Source organism: Pelodiscus sinensis, chromosome 1, assembly GCF_049634645.1.
Source record: "Pelodiscus sinensis isolate JC-2024 chromosome 1, ASM4963464v1, whole genome shotgun sequence".
Lineage (NCBI taxonomy): Eukaryota > Metazoa > Chordata > Testudines > Trionychidae > Pelodiscus > Pelodiscus sinensis.
In genome coordinates, this window is record NC_134711.1 from 99,626,930 (window position 1) to 99,648,269 (window position 21,340).

General features: G+C 41.7%; 1 protein-coding gene across 5 annotated transcripts in view; it reads right to left on the reverse strand.

The window, feature by feature from the left end:
- The window catches only part of DRAM1 (DNA damage regulated autophagy modulator 1), a 65,796-nt gene that overhangs the window by 38,006 nt on the left and 6,450 nt on the right, over nt 1-21,340 (reverse strand). For all 5 annotated transcript variants that reach the window (XM_006138037.4, XM_025178941.2, XM_025178942.2 and 2 more), the window contains exons 2-3: nt 12,667-12,734; nt 9,879-10,021 (exon numbers count right to left, since the gene is read on the reverse strand). In XM_006138037.4, the coding sequence (XP_006138099.1) occupies nt 9,879-10,021; nt 12,667-12,734 (211 nt within the window). The remainder of the gene's footprint in view (nt 1-9,878; nt 10,022-12,666; nt 12,735-21,340) is intronic.

Here is a 21,340-nt window from a genome sequence, read left to right on the forward strand (position 1 = left end):
CTAAGATGAAAGTCAGCATATTGGCATCCTCCCCCCCATTTCCTGAGAGAGATCCTGACCTGAACCAGCCCAGAGAAAAGGACTCAGACAACACAGCCATCTCCACTAGTTCCAGCTAAATCCCAAACATCACCTGTACAGTATAGTGATTATGAAAGATGCCAGATTGAAGGTGCTGGCAAACTGAGTAAATTTACTCACAAAAAGGTATGACATATGTGAGCCAAGATTTCCTGTGCTATCCACTAATATGCCTTCATTTTATATTTGAGGGACTGGTTTTAGGAGGGATAAGCTTGTATTCATTATACTCAGCCACTCCTTGGCTTTTCTGCTATAACTGCTAATAAAATGTTCTGGTAGTGGTTTTCCCTCACTATCTGTAAGAAACTAGAGTGGCCAGGTCACTTCAAATATCTCACTATGAGATGTAAGTTAGTGTGTGATGTAAGAGCTGAGGGGGAGGTGCAGCAGTCCAAACTAGTACAGGCAGTCCCCGGGTTACATACAAGATAGAGACTGTAGGTTTGTTCTTAAGTTGAATTTGTATGTAAGTCGGAACTGGCTCCAGATTCAGCTGCTGCTGAAACTGATCAGGGGCTGACTACAGGAAGCCCAAGGCAGAGTTGCTCTGCCCCCGGCTTCCTGGAATCAGACGCTGATCAGTTTCAACAGCGGCTGAATCTGGACTCCTGGGACAGAACAGCTGGAGCACTGCCGGGTAGGTCCCTGCAGGACCAACCTGGCAGCACCCCAGCTGCTCTACCCCAGGCGTCCCGCAACAAAAGCCTGGTCTGCTGGAGGAGGAGGGGGGCACTAGCTGCGCCCCCTCCCCCCCCAGAAGACCAGGGAGACCCAAACAAAGCCGCGGAGGCACAGAGGTCCCGCCGCCTCTGCGGCTTTGCTCCTGTCTCCCTGCTGTGCTGAGGGAGTCCCCCCCCAGCACAGGAGGGAGTCCCCCCCCAGCACAGCAGGGAGACAGGAGCAAAGCCGCACAGGCGGAGGGATCCCGCTGCCCGTGCGGCTTTGCTCCTTTGCCCCGGAGCAAAGCCGCACAGGCGGCGGGGTCCCCCGCCTCTGCGGCTTTGCTCCGGGGCAAAGGAGCAAAGCCGCATGGGCAGCGGGGTCCCGCCGCCTGTGCAGCTTTGCTTGGGTCTCCTTGCTGTGCTGGGGAGTCCCCCCCAGCACACCAGGGAGACCCGGGGCAGCTTTTCTCGCCCCGGAGGATGCGGTGGCGGGACCGCTGCGCTCTAGGCGGTCCCACCGCCCGCGAGCTCCGGGGCAAGAAAAGTCCCGTTCGTAAGTGCCTGCCTGTAATTTTAAAGTGAAAATCTCCCTATCCTTCTATCTGCGCCCCTTCCCCTTTCTATGTCATCAACCATCTTTCTTATGTTTATTGAAGATTCTCTCACTCAAATATATCTGGAGGTGAAACCTACAGTAAAATAAACTATATGGGCAGTCAAAGAATGTCATGGATTCTCTAAATTTATAGTCTAGAGATGTTGAACAATGACAGATCTATACCATCTCTGTACCAGAGAAATCCCCCTCCAAGCCAGTTAAACTAACTTTTAAGCTGATTTTCTGCCATCAGAGCAGTGCAAAGCAGAATTTATAGATCGTCTTCCTTGCTTTTGTTGTATCTTCTTTCCTTTCCCAACATGAAGCCACCTTTTTCCCTATGACGATGTAATTTTACTTTGTCTTCAGCATCTGTTTTCTCCCCTACTCTTTAGCTTTACCTCTACCTCCATTATTATGGTTTATTCTGTTCAGATTTGTATACTATGTCCATTATTGTGGTATTTGAATGATGACTCCCATATTTTTCTTTTTTTCCCTGTCCCATGCTATCTGTATATGAAAACAGGGTCTCATAATAGAAAGTGTTAGGCAACCTTAACTACAGGTGTTACTATGAGCACCACTGTTCTAACTTATTTCTTGCACCTTCTCTGCCTCCCACCCCAGCCTCCATACATTCCAAAAAAGAGCTTAGAAAATATACCAGCTACATAATAGCTAGAGGACTAAGCCTATTGGCAAATGATATGGGGAACCTCCTTTGTCCAGGGGCAATGACTAAGAGGCACAGCTAGCAGATTTTTGCTTTGCCTTAACTCATCATGCTTTGAGGAATTTCTCCTTCAACGTTCAGTCTCTTCTTAACACCATCCCATCAACTGTTATTTCACTTCTGTATTTTAAAATATTGCATGATTAAAAATAGAGAACAAAAACCTGATTCACCTCCATTCGATTTCATAGAAGTTATTTTGCTTTTAGGACACATTGCTAGTTATCTTCCGCCCACCCTTTCCTTAGCCTTCAGAAGCAATATCACTAAAATTATGCTCTCCACCCTGCCTTGCCCAGTACCAACATGGGTAAAAACTTCCCTTCCAAATAATTGTGTGAAATTGAGGTGTTTTCACAAAACATGTAGCAACTTGGTAGGCAGATAGGAAAGAAGGAAGCTAGGTAGTTCCACCACCCCCTAAAGCAGTTTCATTCAATTTTACTATGGCACTGTACATGTTGACTTATTTTTCTTCTCTAGGGAAAATGAGGGTTCAAGAAAAAAACATGAGCTTTCTAAGTGAGCTAATGGTACAGTATGATCTATTGGTTAAGGCAGTGGTTCCCAACCTTTTCAATCTATTACAATTTCATGGAAACCACTTCTCTGGGGAAGGAAAAGAAAAGTAAGGAAAGAACAGTAAGGATTGGGCCCACCACGGTGGGCCCAATCCTTATTTTTAAACTTTCCATGGACCCTCTGCAGCACTGCCACGGACCACCAAGGGTCTGCAGTCCACAGACTGGGAACCACTGGATTAGGGAAGTGCACTGGATGGTCAAGAGAGTTGGATTCTAGTTCTAGCTTTACAGCTGATCTTCTGATTTTAAATAAATCATATAACTGTCGTGTGCTTCAGTTCCCCCATTAGGAAAGTGGAAATGATAAATACTTTCATAAAGCTTTATGAGACATACAGATGAGAAGTGCTATCTATGTAAGAGCCAAGTATTTACTGTTGCTTTTCAGTTCTCACAACAGTAGTACTCAAGGTATTGAGAAACCCCAACTGCCATCACAGTCTGTGACAGCTGAGGATACGCAGAAATTTGAAGAACTGGGTCCTTATTTTGTCAAGTCCTGCATGCAGGCTGTACCCAAAATACAACAAAAATAAACAACTGAGAAAAGACAAATTAAGAGTAAAACTGTCCATTAATTTCAGATAATAGACACAATTAACCCAAAGCAAATTAACTTGATTAAAAGTCATGATTGCTTGCTATTTTAATTACACAAACAGTAACAGAATACCAACTTAAATATATAATAAATATATGTAGATGTTTTTCTACATTTTCAAATATACTGATTTCAATTACATCACAGAATACAAACTCTACAATAAGGATGTTAAGAAGAAGGTAACTGAATTATTGTGTAGTTGATACAATTTGTATTGACTATATGATTACTCAATAAGGGACTAATCGTTACCCTTAGGTTCACCCAGCTCTTACTACATTTAAATGAAGAGGTGCAGTGGTCTGAGATCAAGCGCGAGCTAGGACTGGGCAGTCCTGGATCATGCTGGGTCCCAAACCACTGCGCTTCTGGCCTCCCCTTCCCCCCCACACCACAGAAACCGTGCTGGGGGGAAGTGGCTTTTAAGCCAGCTCCCCCCAGCACTTGCTACTGCTTCCTCTCATCGCTGATGCCTCTGATACAGAGGCAGTAAAGGGGAAGGGAAGCAAGTAGCTGAGTAGTGACTTGATTAATCACTTATATCCCTAGTGTACAGTATTCATTTTATATTTTTACTACAAATGTTTGCACTGTAAAAAAATAAAATAAAGTATTTTTCAATTCACTTACATAAGCCCATTCAATTCTATTTGCTATTCAGCCAGTCACTAAAAAAAGACAAGGAAGGAGTAGCCGTGTCCATCTGTAACTTACCAAAAAAAACCCAAAAAACGAATGGTCCTGTAGCACCTTAGACACTTACAAAAAATATGTATCTGAAGAAGTCGATTGTGCACACAAAAGCTGATGATAATATCCATACATATTTTGTTAGTTTCTAAGGTGCTACAGGACCACTCATTTAAGGTTCTTTTTTTTAAGAAAAGCAAGTTTCTTTACATTTACAGAAGATAATGTTGCCTGCTTCTTACTTACAATGTTACCTGAAAGTGACAACTGGTTTTGCATAGCTGACATTGCAAAGTAGTTAAATGCCAGATGTACTAAATGTTCATATTCTCCTTCATGCTTTGACTAATAGGCTCCAAAGTTTTACATTGTTTTGGTTTTGAGTGCAGTTATGTAAAAAAACCCTGTTCATTTGTAAGTTGATCTTTTACAATAAAGAGTTTGCACTACAGTACAGGCAGTCCCCGACTTATGTCAGATCCGCACTTACAAACGGGGCTTTTCTTGCCCCGGAGCTCACGGGCAGCGGGTCACCACCCGTGTCCTCCGGGGCGAGAAAAGCTTCTCCCGGTCTCCCTAGGCTGCTGGGGGGGGGGGTTCAGAAAAGCCGCTGGACCCCCCCAGCAGACCAGGGACACCCGAGCAAAGCCACCCAGGCGGCGGGAGTCCCGATGCCTGGGCAGCTTTGCTCGTTTGCCCCGAGCAAAGCCGCCCAGGCAGCGGGACTCCCGCCGTCTGGGCGGCTTTGCTCCTGTCCCCCTAGTCTGCTGGGGGGGGGGGGTCCAGCAAAGCCACTGGACCCCCCCAGCAGACCAGGGACACCCGAGCAAAGCCGCCGCCTGGGCGGCTTTGCTCCTGGGCAAACGAGCAAAGCCGCCCAGACGGCGGCTTTGCTCTGGTGTCCCTGGTCTGCTGGGGGGGTTCCAGCGGCTTTGCTGGACTCCCCCAGCAGACCAGGGGGACAGGAGCAAAGCCACTGAGCATGCCCGCAGGGGGACAGCCCAAGCGCGCCCGGGCTGTCCCGCTGCGGGTGTGCTCCAAGGCTTTGCTCCCCGTCTCTCTGCAGACCACGGAGACGGAGAGCAAAGCCACTGAGCACGCCCGCAGGGGGACAGCCCAAGCGCGCCCGGGCTGTCCCGCTGCGGGTGTGCTCCAAGTTTCAGCAGCGGCTGACGCCAGTTCCGACTTACATACAGATTCAACTTAAGAACAAACCTACAGTCCCTATCTTGTACGTAACCCGGGGACTGCCTGTACTTGTATGAGATGAACTGAAAAATACTTTATCATTTTACAGTGCAAATACTGGAAATAAAAATAATAATATAGAGGGAGCATAGTGCACTTTGCATTCTGTGTTGTAAATTAAGTCAGTATATTTGAACATTCAGAAAAACATTAAAGATATTTATCATAAATTTTAATTTGTATTCTATTATTTTTAACAGTACAATTTAAACTGCAATTCATTGTGACTAATTTTTTTAAATCTTGTGATTATTTTTGATTTTTTAATCATTTGACAGCCCTAATTAAGAGGTAAAACAGTCAAAACCAAATGACAATAAAAATTAGTCATGTGACAGAGATCCCCCTCTAAAATTTTATATCAAAGGTTGTTTTCTTGACTCCGCTAAACTATTTTTAATTCCTGCTTCATCTTTTCCTGGTCAGATTTGGTTTTGCTTTCTTTGGGAGGATGTTTTTATTATGCATCACCTCCAGCCAGTGCTCAGAGATTTGTTCGCTACTGACAGAACAAATCAATAATAAAAGAGGGGTTTTTTTAAGATTCAAAGCATGATTTATAGGATTTAATTTCTACGGTGTGTAAACATTTTGTTACAAAATATTGCCTGGAGGTAATAGTAATAGAGCTGGGCACCGCACTGGAAACTTTTAGCCAAAAACACCCAGGCTGTGTCTACATTGGCAAGATTTTGCACAAAAGCGGACACTTTTGTGCAAAATCTTGCCGCCTGTCTACACTGGCCATGAGTATTTGAGCAAGAACACTGACTTTGTAATGTACAAAATCAGTGGTTCTTGTGCAAATACTCTGACGCTCCCGCTCAGGGATAAGCCCTCTTGCGCAAGTATCCCTCTTACAGCAACGTTAATTACTTGCACAAGAAAGCCCGATGGCTAAAATTGCTATCGGAGCTTTCTTGCGCAAGAGAGCATCTACACTGGCACGGATGCTTTTGCGCAAAAGCACATGCCACTGTAGACGCTCTCTTGCGCAAATACTTTTAATGGAAAAACTTTTCCGTTAAAAGTATTTGCGCAAAATCATGGCAGTGTAGACGCAGCCCCAATGTTTATTTACTTGCAAAACTGTATTCCTTGGTTTTTGAAACCATTCATGGATTTGCTAACATATAAGACCTTATCTTTCTCCTCTTTGAAGTTCTCTCTGGTTGCCTATGACTGTTTATCTCTATTCTTTACCTCTACACATTTGTATATTGTTAGGTTACTAAAGAAGCCAAATACTGCGTACAAAACAACATGGGCCTATATGGCCTAACAATATATGAATTAGTTTATCAGAAAATCACAACAATGGTAGCATAATAAAAAGATGGGACTTTATTTATCTCATAATAAAGAAATGGGACTCTCCAGGCCAAAAAAAAAAAAAAAAATCTTTCTGTCTTCGGGTCTCATGAAAATAATGTCCTCCACTACTCTCAGAGTATAAAAACCTACAAAATATGTGAACACATTAGGTCACAGGAGGAAACCGGCAAACAACGAATTATAAATGCATTATACATACTGTAAGAGTATGTCTACCCTTGCTGTGCCAGAGATCAATGTTCTGGCATTTGATTTAGCAGGTTCCATTTACACACGTAAATTGAACGCTGAGGGCAGCTGCACCCAGTTCCCATCAGCCTCCTGCTATGTGGATGTCATCAAGCTCGGCTTAAGGTGAGCCAATTCCAGCTACATATTCTACATATCTGGAGTTGTGTACCTTAAGCCAACTTTCCAGTCTAATACAGACATGGCCTAAGCGTCTTGAAACAGATTAATTCTGCTAAGGATGAACTTTACTATAAAGGATAGTCATAGTTAAACAAGTGTTCTTGAATACCCTGAACATAATGTTTGACTCTGGCTTTTGCCAAATTATTGATAAAGTACAGCAAGGCTACATGACATCCCAAGGAAGATTAAAGAAAGATTTCATAACATCCCACAGTTTTTTCTCCTCAAGGGACATATTCAACAGATTTTATATAAGGTTTGCAGAAGTGCTAATGCAGGAACTTAGCAATGAGTGCAAAATACTTGGTTTGGATGGCCTTTTGCACTTCTTGCTGGAATTTATACAATAGTGTAGAATGCTTTTCTCAAGCTAGAAAGGATATGGGGAAAATGGTAGAGTTTAGATTTCTTTTTACATTAGTTACTCTCTGAAAAGTTTCTATGCAATGCTCATCCAGCACCGAGAAGGAAAGTAAGGCAATAATGAGACTTTGCGTGTTGTCTTATTTTCATCTAATTAAGAAGTAACTTTTAAAAAGGAAAGATGGTTTTGTGATTAAGGTATTGGCATAAATCCTAGAAGATTAGGTTCAGTTGTCTGTACACCAACAGATTTCTTGTGTGACCTTGGCTAAAACTGTTTAATATCTCTTGTCTGTAAAATGGAGATGACACATCCTTTGCCTATCTTGTCTCAGAGTGTAAGCTGTTTGAGGCAGGGACTGGATCTTCTTATACGTTTGTACAGCATGAAGTACAGTAGACTTCCGATAATCCGGCACCTTTTGGACCTAGGTGGTGCCGGATTATCAGATTTGCCAGAGAATCAGGAGGTCCGGTATAGCTGCACAGTTTAACAGCTGGCCAGGACACAATCTCCCTCCCTCTCCCCTCCCCTTTCCTCTTCGCTGCCGCTCCGTGCTGTAACCTGATCCTCCTCCCCCCCCCTCCCCTTTCCCCTTCAGCTGAAGCAAAACGCTCTTCTCCATACTGTAACAAGATCCTACTCCCTCCCCCTCTCTCCCAACCTTATGCTCCCTCTGGTTATAGCCAGAACGTGTGCTGAGCGGCAGGCTTTTTAATCAGCTGGTCAGGAGCGCTTGGCATTTTGATGCTGGAGTATCGGGAGTGCCGAACAGTTGGATGCCGGACTATCGGAGTTTTACTGTGCTATGGGGCCCTATCTTTAATTGGCTTGTATTGCAATACAAATAGTAAAATTTCAACCAGGAGGGACATTGTCTCAACGACTTGATTACCTGCATCCTGCTTCAAAGACCTTTTAAGACTTCACTTCAAAGAGAATCCTTTGAACTGTCATTCATGCTTAAATTCGACACTTTACACTCAAATTTGAATAAAGATGCTAATTATCTTACCCATTACAAAGATAGCTTCCCCAGTTATCACCTCTAATATCATTAGCTCACAGACATTTACCTCTCCCCCTCAATCTCCCTTCTGTTCTGAAATTTGATTTGTCCTTTTCATATGTGTTTATTTTTTTATTTGTATCCTTTGGTATATATGGTTGTGACAATTTTCTTCCACTATTTGATCTGAGGAAGTGGGTCTGGCCCACGAAAGCTCATCACCTAGTAAACCATCTTGTTAGTCTTTAAAGTGCTACACAGTCCTGTTTTTTGTTTCAGTAAAATAAGGAGTGTCAGAATCAGTGAGAACTTGTCTTATGCTTTCCAACAAGATCCCAAAACCTTATTAAGAAATTTTTAAAGAAAGAACAAAAGAGTTGAAGAGAGAAGGTTAAAAAATAGATGCTAAAGGAGATAATGGGCACAGATCAAAATTTTCCATTCTAATCTCTGGTCAAGAACCAGTTCTAAGAGAAGTTCATTATTGACTAAAATATTTCTAGATCGTCTTTACTGCAAGATTTCCAACTAACATTCATGTCATTCAGCTTACTATCTTTTTTTCTCTTTAATGCAGAGTGCTACCAACAAGTGGGCAGCAGCAAAATGAGGGGCTATTTCTGGTTCAAGACATCTAAAAAATAGAGAGGTGAAGCAGGAAGATACAGAAAGAAAGCATGGGACACATATTGGTGTAGGGTATGAAGACTCCACATTGTGCACTGGGCGCAGAAGTTCTTTTAATAGAACTGCCAGTCTCCCTCACTGCTAGTAAGCCCTCTAAAATAGGTACAGGTTTTGCCTTCACTTCTGCACTGCTCCTACTGTCCACCAGCCTGGAGAGTGTAACAAATTCTGCCTTTGCACCCAAATTGGAGTCTGCTGCATCATGCATGGTATCAGTTGACAGGTAAGAAACTGACTAGCTGCACATGAGGCTCAAAATATACTTTTACTTGGTGTCTTAATGGATGGTGTGTGTTCTGTTGCCCTAGGAGAATACTAATTACCCAATATGGGCAAGTATCTTTAAGCTCAGGAAGGGTACGTCTACACAGCAGTGTTGTTTCAGAATAACATAGTCCGCGTGTACACTACAAGCAGTTATTTCAACATAATGTCAAAATAATGTCGATCTGGAGGACTTCTTACTCTGTCCACTGTAAGCCTCGTTTTACAAGGAGTAAGGGAAGTTGGAATAAGAGTGCTCTTTCTCGGACTTCCTGCTGTATAGACAGTGTCAAAAGCTGAAATAAGCACTTTTATGTCTACACTGGAGCTTTTGCTGTAATAGAAGTGTCACCAAAAATCACAACTTTAACCAGTAGTGCTGCACAGGCAAAACTCTAGCATGGATCTGCCTTTAAGAGAGTTGGAAGCCAAATAGGGTTTCCTTTACAAGATGAGTGGAACAGATGGAAGTAAAAAAGAACATTGTTACTCATGTTGTTAATTTAGCAATCTATAAATACAGCATTAACCATTTAGATCTACAATTGTTTATGTTTAAAACACTTAAAATTAGATTTGTGATTAAAATTAGACCCTACCTGAAAATTTGCAACAATGCCCATTCCAAAACAGCCCAGCAATCCAATACATAATGTAATTAAGTTACATAAAGAACTCATAAAATTTGATGATTCGTTTTGCTTCTCTAATATCAAATATCTGATGTACATTGTAGTTGCACCTAAAAGGAGAGAAGAAACCCAAAACATTTTCATTTACAATGCGGTTATATTATGGTTTTTTCATTTTGGGGGGTGAAATATCATATACATTTACAAAACTAACTTAAAATCACTGTCCACTGAATTATATTTTCTCTAATTCTATTGTGATGGGAGTGGGAAGGGAGACTAAAAAGTAGTAAATTCTACATGTATTATGTTCAGATGCCATTCTGAAAGGGCCTCCTCAATGCTAGCTTCCCCAATTGCAACTTAGGACACGAGGTCATTTCAGTCCTGCTTACAATTTTGATTTTAAAGAGCAGAGAATGTTGACAACCATACAATCCACATCAGGAAAGGGAGATGAGCGCTAAGTTGGAAGATGGACAGTTCATGAGACTTTAGTCTGCCCTAATAGATATCTGTATTCTAGGGTTACCATATTTGAACTTTCAAAAAAGAGGACACTCCTGAGAGGCAGTGTATCTGTATCCGTATCTACCAACTCACGTTATATTAATAACACATTAATACAACATGAATGGGTAGATACTGATACAGATACACTCCCTCTCAGGAGTGTCCTCTTTTTTGAAAGTTCAAATATGGTAACTCTATGTATTCTGGAACTACATAGGTTAATGACCTGGTACAGTTTATTTTTTGTTCTATTATTTATATCCAACAAAGTGCAACCAGTGCCATCAGAAATTGTTCTCAATTCTTGGGATCCTATTTTGACTAGCCTTTGCCATAAGAGCCTTCCAAACCAACATATACCAATATGTTTTGCCAAAACCAGCTATAGGCCCTGATACTCAATTCCTCTCAAAGACTTATTTAGGTATGAAAATTGACTGCATCAGAGAATTGCATTCTAACAGGATGGTGTCACAATATGTTGTTAATCAGGCCTTGTAAAGAACAGTTTTATAACACAGTTCGTAACTCTGGTCCTGTGTACATAGGGAAGATCAAATCACATAGTATTCTATATAATTCCCGCAATATAGTAAACTTGCCTGTGAAGACAGGCCCTTAGAGGAGATATAATTGGAGAGGGCGGTTGTGTATAGAGATCACTTTTGAGGTTTGGAAGCATATATGCATTTATACAAGCCTAGATTCTCCCCCTCCATCAGATTGAAAGGGGTTGTGCAATCAACTGCAATTCCTTGACTCAGGACTGCTTGGCTTTGCTGCAAGATTCTTGATGGGCAGGGCACATTGATTTAAATCAGAGTAATTTAAATTACTGACTTTGATCAAGATATAAATAATCAAACAGGAAACATAAGCTCAAATAATCAATTTTAATTGTGCTTTGCATTTGCACTTTTTAGTTATTTTCCTAAGACTGATTCAAATTGGTGATAACCAATGAAATGTTGATTTACTACTTAATATCGCCTTTATCCTAAATTGGTTCTTCTTTTTGCTGATCAGGAGGATACATTATATCTATGCACATTTATTTAAGTAATTACATAGCTTAACGTACATGTATAGAGATTCTTATTTTTGGCATTTTTATTATGTTAGAAACTAGGGAATAGTGCACTTCTTATCCACTAGATAATTAATTTTGACTTGTGATTTGTGTCAATCTATTTGAATGGATATTCAAATTCAATTCAAAGTGCACAAAACCAGCATTTTTAAAGGAGTTAGATACATTAAAAGTTTATTCAAATATATTTTACATTTAAAATTAATAACCTATTTATTAAAGGAAGTGTTACCGAGAGTTAGTGAATATGTTTCTGTTTACCATGTCCTTCAAGATTACAGAACCAGGAGATCTCATTCTCTTACACTTGTTTTTATTCATAAATTGTAAGAGGATAAAAAACTTTCCTGCTTTTTCAACTCTTGAATAAACTAATAATTTAACTGAATCAACTGAAGTTATGAAAATATTTTCTCTGCACCCGCAGAAGGACCTACTGCTATCAATAGCTGGAATAGCATGTCAACAAATTCTGGTTCCATGTGCCTGACTAGTGACTTCAACCATTTCAGTATTTCACTCTCTTTAAAACAGCAAATATGTACAGCTTAATGTTATTTAATTTAAATTATTTTAATAGATTATAGTAAGTTTAGGCCTCAAATAGGTTGTCAATTTTAAATTTTATTTTGGATAAGTTTATCTTTTAAAAATAAAACAGTATTGAATTTTTTTTAAATCAAGTATTTTAAAAAATCAAAACCATTGATTTTTATCCACACTAAGGAACCTTATGCAAGTGGGGGACCAGGTATAACTGAGCCCATACCACTGTTCTACTACCCCCTTCCCTTCCTTCCCTTCCCTTCCCTTCTACTATGGGTTGATGTGAGGAGCAGCTGGCGCAGCCAGATTTACACCAGCTGACAATTTTCTTCCACTGGTTATTGCTAACTACTTTAAGGCCACTCTGCACTGATTAAGTGATATTAGTGAACAACAAAATCAACTCCATAATCTACAGTCACTTACCCCTAAACCGCACTCTGCAGTACCCTCAATGGCACTGTGGAGTGGGCTCTCTGTAGTATTTTGTGGGGACTAAAATAGGGGCAACCAACTTGTTACTCATCCTGTTTCTAGTTCCAGATTCTCTGTTGTTCAGATAGAATCTGGCCCTTGATTGGCTCAGAACAAATACCCCATACATACCTAAAAATGCTGAAATATTAATCATAAACCCAAAGACGCCACTTTCTGGAGGTTTTGTTCCTGTGTCACTGAAACAAGAAGAACAAAAAAGTTAGTTCATGAAGCTTGTAAGAGTGAAGTCCTAAATTATACTACAATTTCCTAAAAAAGAAATGTCATTTGTATGAGGTTTTATTTAAGAAGACAGACATTTCCACAAGGAAATATAATGTCCCCTGTTGTATGTCTAAGGCTTTACTGGTCAAACTGAATGTTTGTTTTTGGGTGAAAAAAAATGTTATCTTGCCATAGAACACAATCTCTGAACTATAAATCTCTCCCAGTCCCTCATTCATGCAGAGCTATGAAGACCTGGATTTACACATCAGGTAGTTGTGAACAGCAGCTAGTAGAAGGACATTAATGAACTTTATTAAGGATAGTAATAGAGATGTAGCCGTGTTAGTCTGGTCTTGCTGAAACAAAAGACAGGACTATGCAGCACTTTAAAGACTAACAAGGTGTTTAGTAAAACGATTTTATTACAGGCACTTGAGGGAGGTCATATCTGCTATAGTCACACACATCTTCTCTCCAGGAGTACGTGGGTGCTAGAATTAGTTGTTCTGGGAGTTCTGCTGGACCCCAGGGTTTGAAGTCAGAGATGAAAGTGAGCCAGTATAGACCAGTATGGCATACCAGTGAGAAAATGGCTGCCAGTACAGTCCGTTACAAAGTCCATGTTTAAGGACAATACCAGCAGGGTCAGTGATGGGGGGAGGGGCAGTTGCCCCCAGGGCCCACTAATTTAAAAGGCCCGGGGCTCCCAGCTGCCACCACTATGGCAGCAAGTGGAGCCCAGGGCAACATGGGCCTGACAGCACTAAAAAGCTGGCTGGGGAGAGGCTGCCAGAGCCTTGACCCTTCCACCTGAGGTCTTGCTCCTTCTAGGTGTCCAGAGCCACCCTCCCTCCCACCTTGCCCAGGAACCTGGCAGTTCTGTGTACCAGTAAGACCTTTAAGTTACTTTCACCCCTGTCTTGAAGTGGTTTCCATTATATACAGGGTTTACAGTCTGATTCAATGGCTCTCAACGCTCCCAATATAAAAATTGTTCTGGTGTCCCTGCAGGAATATGGTGGTCATTTAATGGCCAGAATGTGAAGCTTATTGCTATGATTCCAGGCATAAACAAAAGTAAATCATACTATATATATAATAATTATAGTAGATTGAATAGTGTGTTGTATGTCTGAGAGAGTTTGTGAGCAAGTGAGCAAGTGAGTCTCTCCATCTGTCCATACAAAAACTCCTAAACCAGTGGTCCCCAACCTTTTGAGGTTGTCGGGCGCCAGGGGGCGTGGCCGTTCGCCCGCCGGGCGCCAGTGGGTGGGGACACTTGCCTGCCCGGGGGCGCCCCCCCCATAGCCGCATGCCTGGGGGCGAGGCCCCCCCATAGCCGCATGCCTGGGGGCGAGGCCCCCCCATAGCCATGCGCCAGGGGCCTCCCCATAGCCACGCGCTCGGGGCCGTCGCTCCCCCCCTCCGCAAGCGCCGCGCGCCCGGGGCCGGCGCTCTCCCCCTCGCCCCCCCGCAAGCGCCGCGCGCCCGGGGCCGACGCTCCCCGCAAGCGCCACGCCATGTGCCCGGGGCCAAGCCAGCCCCAAGCACCTGGTGGGCGCATGCAAATGCCCCCGCGGGCGCCATGGCGCCCGCGGGCACCGTGTTGGGGACCACGGTCCTAAACAGTAAGAGCTAGGACCACCAAATTCGGTATACAGCTTCCTCTCATTACTTAAAGCAGTGTGTGGTTTTGGCTGTGCAGGATGGGGAGAGGGCCTGAAGAGCTCCTCCTAAATGGTAAGAGCTAAGACCACCAAATCCAATATACAGCTTCCTCTCATCATAACTTACAGCAGGGTGTGCATGCATACAGCATAAAATCATCCAGAAAAGAGACAGAATCACCAGGCAAGTGAAAGGGGCTGACTGGGGACAAAAATCTGCCCCCCACCGCTCCTGCATCATCCCTGAGTCTCCTAGCCTCCAGGCACCATTTAGGGAGGGCAGGGGGACTGCATCTCCCCGCCCCCCATTCATACGGAAACATTGCTGATTGTTCTCCTTTATCAAGGAGCAAGGGGAAAGTGCACAGTTTGCTGCATTCCTCACTCGGGCTGGGGAGTGCAGGGGGAGATGAACCTGGACATGCCCCAGCCAAGGGACATACACTCCTTTTCTGGCTGTGCCCGCTGCAGCTGCAGTAGCCATGGACAGGCTTTTTGTACCTGGCCCCAAGATGCTGCAGTGAGAGAGCGCTGGAGTAGTCTTCTCTGCCTGGGCCAGCCTTCATGCTGAACCTCAGATCAGCTGATCATCAGCACAGCGCAGTGGCCATGTTTATTTTAATGAAGTGGGGAATATTTAAATCCCCGCTTCTTTGACTATGCCGAATAAACAAATTTACATGGCTCCGTCAATGGAGCTATGTAGTCTAGACATACCCTGTGGAAAGAAGGTGCTGTGGAAGGTCTGGGAGGAGGAAGCACAAGCAGGTACCAGGAGGAAGAGCTTGTAGTAAGGAAGGTGCTGGAAAGAGCTGTGGGAAAGTGGCCCAGGGAAACGTAGCTGTCACGCAGCTGATACTGGAGACATTGCAGGCTGCTGCTATCACAGGGTCCCTGGGCTGGACCCGGAGTAGAGTGCAGGCCCAGGTTCCCCGCATCACCAACTCCCCAGTCAGCACAGGAGGAGGACTAATTTTGGTAAAGGGGTCTGTTTTGCCCTGAATCACTTGGAAAGGCAGTAGAGACTATGGAGTTGTGTCTCTTCTCTTTTCCCCATGCTGGCTGATTATGAAGGTGACAACAAATGGCAAGCTGATGCCCTAGATAATGTGTCTAAAGCAAAGGCTGCCATGAACCTCTGAGATGAGCAATCTGCTTGAAAACATGGGACCCACCAAAGCAGAGGAGGAGCTTTGTCACAGATGCGTTAACAGGAGTGTTGTAAGCAATATACAAGAAGTAATTCTTCTGCTCTACTCTGCGCTGATTACATCTCAACTGGATTATGGTGTCCAATTCTGGACATCATATTTCAGAATATGTGGAGAAATTAGAGAAGGTTCAGAGAAGAGCCACAGAAATGATTAAAGGTCTAGAAAATATGACCTATGAGAGAAGACTGAAAGAATTGGGCTTGTTTAGTTTGGAAAAGAGATGACTGAGAGGGGACATGATAGTAACGTACCTAAAAGGGTGTTACAAGGAGCAGGGAGAAAAATTACTTTCCTTAACCTTCGATAATAGAACAAGTAGCAACGGGCTTAAATTGCAGCAAGGAAGATTTAGGTTGGACATTAGGAAAAACCTCCTGTCAGAGTGGTTAAGCACTGGAATAAATTGCCTAGGAAGGCTGTGGAATCTCCATCATTGGAGATTTTTAAGAGGTTAGACAAACAACGTCAGAAATTATCCAGATGGTGCTTGGTCCTGTCATGAGGGCATGGGACTGGACTTGATGACTTCTTCAGGTTCCTTCCAGAATTCTACTTTTTATACTTAAAAAAAATACTTTTGTTTATTATCAATCCCTGTGAAAATAATTGTTACCTGGGATGGGGGCCACAGCTATGCATATCTCTCTTTCACTGATAAAGAGAGCAAACATCTCTTTCTCGGTGTAAAACTTTTATACAGAGTAAAATTTATTTATTTGGGGTTTGGTCTCTTTTGAGGGTTGTGTTCCTAGGTGCTGTCCAATACCTATAATTGAGCCCTCCCAGACCTGAGCTGTTTCAGCATCTCTATTACTCCGCGGGGTTGCTGTTACCTCTGTGCCAGTGCTGGGAGAGACAAGAGCTTCTGTCCCAGCAGGACAGGATGGTGTGGCAATCCAGAGGACAGATAGACGGGCTCATCACACCAAATGATAGCTCCAACCTGTCACACGGACTTTCAAAATTAAATCACAATCTCCCTCTGTCTCCAAAAGGTAATGAGCTAATAGCTGTCTATCATTTCCTTGGAAATTAGGATACCTGGTCAAGAATGGGGAAAAAACTAGATGGATACATCAAAGATAGTGATGTGAATCCTTTTCTTTGTGATGCTGTTACAACTAATACTGAAAACACCCAGAAAGACTCCCAGCACATATATATAAAAATTCTAATTAGAGTTCAGAGAGCAACAGCTAGAGACACTTCAACATTGGATCAATTTCTACAGCTTCTCAGGACAATGTTAAGATTTTCTGTTCATCTTATCTTCTAGTTATGCTTTCTGAAGACTTGCTACAGCACATACTTTTTAATATTCACACATTCCTTACCAGACAGTGAACCTGGTAAAATAAATAAAGCTGCCTTAATTTCCCATATAATGGTTCAGTTGTATTTGAAAGCCATCCTTAATCTTGCTTTAATTATCAGGGGCTTTTTAAGCTTGAATTCTTGTATATTTTCCTCATTGTGAGCCACAGGAAACAATTCTGAAGTACTTCTGTAAATTGTAAACTGCTCTGTGTAACCCAAGTACTGAACCAGGATTACTTCAAAGCCTTTGAAGGGCTTCAGGTGAGAAGGGAATGGAATCTGCCCACGTGAAGTATGCAGTCATTTGAAGTTCTGGGAACACTTCACATTTTAAGAGCAGTCCAAATAATTTTAAATGGTACTGAACTCCTTTCATTATTGAATTAAAGCTGTCTGAAAACGAAATTTTATAGGTGAGTTTTACAGTTTCAAGGAAACTCAGGGCTACATACTGTATATTCAAATATGTACCGTATTTAAAAATAATTGTTTTTTTAATACCACAAATATCATAGGCACATTCATAATGTCACCATAAGGTATAGAACTGGATTTTTAGGGACAAAATCATTTTAATTCTATACTTTTCACTATAAAGAATAAAATTAACATGACATGAAAACTTAAAATACATAACACCCTGAAGCTCCTGATGTTTTCAGGATCACTACATAGTTATTTTACACAAATTATTTGCATTAGCCTGTAGTTGACAAACATTTAAAATGAAATTACATTCAGCATATAGAAATTTTTAAATGGCACAATCATATAGTGCATGTGAATCAAAATATGCTATTAATTTAATTTACAATAATACAGAGGTAAGGGTAACCCACTGTAGATAAGATGAGAGAACTAGTGAGAAGTAATAATATTAATGTTAAGATTGCCACTCAGAATTCTGCTGAATCAAATATTATTTTGAAGTGTGTGGAGGGGAAAGAGAGAGAATATTTAAGATCCAAAATATTTACACTCGTTGTTAGAAAATATCTTGCATGTCTATTATAAAGTCAAATTCTTCTGCTTCAAAATGAAATCGCAACATTTATTTTCACAAGGAACTGATGTGATATATTTGCATACTATGGAATTCATTGATTCAAAAAATATCATCTTGCAGAAAATATCTTTAGGAGTCTGACACTGAATATTCAAACCACCATAAAAATGACCCAGAAAATTTACCTCAGTACATCTTACTCAGTGATTTCAAGATTTCTGTAAAGATCAGTTTAGATTCTGAGCAGCATAAAGGAAATAACTCGCCATCCTTCCTACATCCACTCCCCATTTTAGGTTCTCTATATGACAGACAGTGAAGTCCTGTTAGCAGTTTCCTATGAGGAGCTGTGTTTAAGCAGTTGACTTGGTATTTGCTACATCATAGAGCTACAAGTGAAATAGCTATGAGTGGACCTATATGGAGTATTTACGAAATAAAAATGAGTATAACTGAAAACCTAAACTAAAACCTATTAATAATCCTGCTTTTATTTTGTCTGATTGGAACTGTACAAGTTCATTTTAATGCCCAGTAAATGAGCCAAGACTGACATATTGCACAACTGAAATATCTTGCAACATTCTTCCCCTTTGTAGCTTATGGCTACATCCCATGATTCAGTTAGCCATTAAACTCTGAGGAATGAGCCATGTACTAAACAGTATAAAAATGTGTTACAGCTATTAAGCAAGAATCACCATATCATCCTGAAGAGCATATCATGCTTTATCAGCCTTCTATCAAAATCAGTTGAGTTCAAAACTATTAAAAATTGTATGCTAAATTTTGCTGCATATCTTCTTCCACCAATGCAATTCTATGCTGCTCGGAATGGATAGGGCATATTTCCTTCTCTTCATCCTTTATAAAGTCTAGTCTTCCCTAGTTTTCTTGGAGGAAGGGTAAAGTTGTTGAATCTATAACTTAGACCTAATCTGAATACAGTTCTTGTACAGATTTAACTATGTCAGTTAGGAGTGTGATTTTTTTTTACAAACTAAAAGCTATGGCAGCACAATGCCTATTGAGTATACAAAAAACAGGACTATGTAGCACTTTAAAGACTAACAAGATGATTTATTAGGTGATGAGCTTTCGTGGGCCAGACCCACTGCCTCAGATCAAACAGTGGAAGAAAATTGTCACAACCATATATACGAAAGGATACAATCAAAAAAATGAACACATATGAAAAGGACAAATCAAATTTCAGAACAGAAGGGGATGGGGGGAGAGGAGGTAAATGTCTGTAAGCTAATAATAATAGAGGTGATAATTGGGGAAGCTATCTTTGTAATGGGTAAGATAATTAATGTCTTTGTTTAAACTTAGGTGTAAAGTGTCGAATTTAAGCATGAATGTCAGTTCAGAGGATTCTCTTTCAAGTGTGGTCTTAAAAGGTCTTTGAAGCAGGATGCAGGTAATCAAGTCATTGCGACAATGTCCTTTCTGGTTGAAATGGCAAGAAACTGTTTTTTCTTTGTGATCCTGTCTAATATCTGTTTTGTGAACATTGATTCTTTGGCGAAGTGTCTGAGACGTTTATCCAATGTACATAGCAGACGGACACTTTCGGCACATGATAGCATAAATTATATTTCTGCATGAGCAGGAATATGTGTTCTTGATCTTATAACTCACTTGGTTAGGTCCAATAATGGTATCAGCAGAGTGAATATGTGGACAAAGCTGACAACGGGGTTTGTTGCAAAGGAAGGTACCAGGGTTGGTATTAGTGTGGTATGTCCTGTGGTTGTTGGTAAGAATCATCTTGAGGTTAGGTGGTTGTCTAAAGGAGACTATGGATCTGTCTCCCAGAGCCTCTTGGAGTATGGTATCCTGTTCCAGTATAGGCTGTAGTTTATTGATTAATGTGTTGCACAAGTTTAAGTTGGGGGCTGTAGGTGATGACAAGTGGTGTTCTATTGTTGGTTTTCTTGGGTCTGTCTTGAAGTAAATGGTTTTTAGGTATTCGTCTGGCTCTTTCAATTTGGTTTTTTATTTCTCCAGGTGGGTAGTTGAGGTTTATAAATGCTTGGTAGATATCCTGAAGTTTCTGGTCTCTGTCAGTGGGATTAGAGCAGATGCGGTTGTATCGAAGGGCTTGGCTATAGATGATAGATTGTATGGTGTGTTCTGGATGGGAGCTGGAGGCATGTAGATAACTGTACGAGTCAGTGGGTTTTCTGTAGAGAGTGGTGTCTAATTTTCCATTGGTGATTTGTACTGTGGTGTCCAGGAAATGGATCTCTCGTGTAGAATGGTCCAGGCTGAGATTGATGGTGGAGTGTAGGTTGTTAAAATCTCTGTGGAATGTTTTGAGTATACAGCTACACCAGTATACAGAGGCTTTTAGTTTAAATTGGTATATCTTATTTCCCTTCCTATATGGAGGGGAAAAACCTATACTAGAATAAATATCTTCACACAAGTGATACTGTATCTACACAGGGGGACTGTTCTGCTTTAGCTATACAGGTATACAATTATTCCTAGGGAAATTCTGCACCACTGTGTAATGCAGAATTTTTCAGAAATTAACATTGTGCATGCAGAATTTCCTTTCCCCCATTGAAATGAGCTGCAGAGCCCATCTTATACACAGAAGGCAAGAGAAAGAGGGAGCTTAGAGCAGTGGTTCCCAACCACTGGTTTACGGACAGGTGCCAAGCCGTGAACCGTTGGCTGGTGGGCCGCGGCACAATGCCAGGCCACGCCCAGTCCTTGATGATTTGCTCGGCGAGAACATCCTCATTTAGTCAATGAAGATTTATTGTGCGAGCTTCCCCTGCCTAACAACACACCAGGGGCAGGAATCTTCAGAGTTTTGGATGGTTATGTTTCAGGCAGGCTCAACTGGACTCGTGTTGGAGTTCGTACAGATGGCTCTGCCGTGATGACTGGAAAGCTTTCCAGTTTCATGAACGAGGTAAAAGAAGTGGTGCCTGAATGTGATTCTAGCCACTGTGTCATTCATCATGAAATTTTGGCAAGCCGAAAACTTTGTCCTGAACTTCTCAATGTTTTGCATAATGTGATCCGTATCGTTAATTATATCAAAACGCATCCAATAAATTAATGTTTATTTGAATCGGCATGTGAGGATATGGATGCCAAACACAAGCAGCTTCTACTGCATACAGAAGTTCATTGGCTGTCAAGAGGGAAAGGCCTGACCGGAATCTTTAAGTTAAGAGAACAGCTGCAGAGGTTTCTCGCAGATAAAAATTCACCATTAGCTGCACATTTTAATGACAAGATCTGTCTAGCTAAACTTGTATATTTGAGCGACATATTCACTGCACTGAACAAACTCAATCTCTTGCTGCAAGGGAGAATGGCATCCATTTTTAAAACAGCAGTTAAAA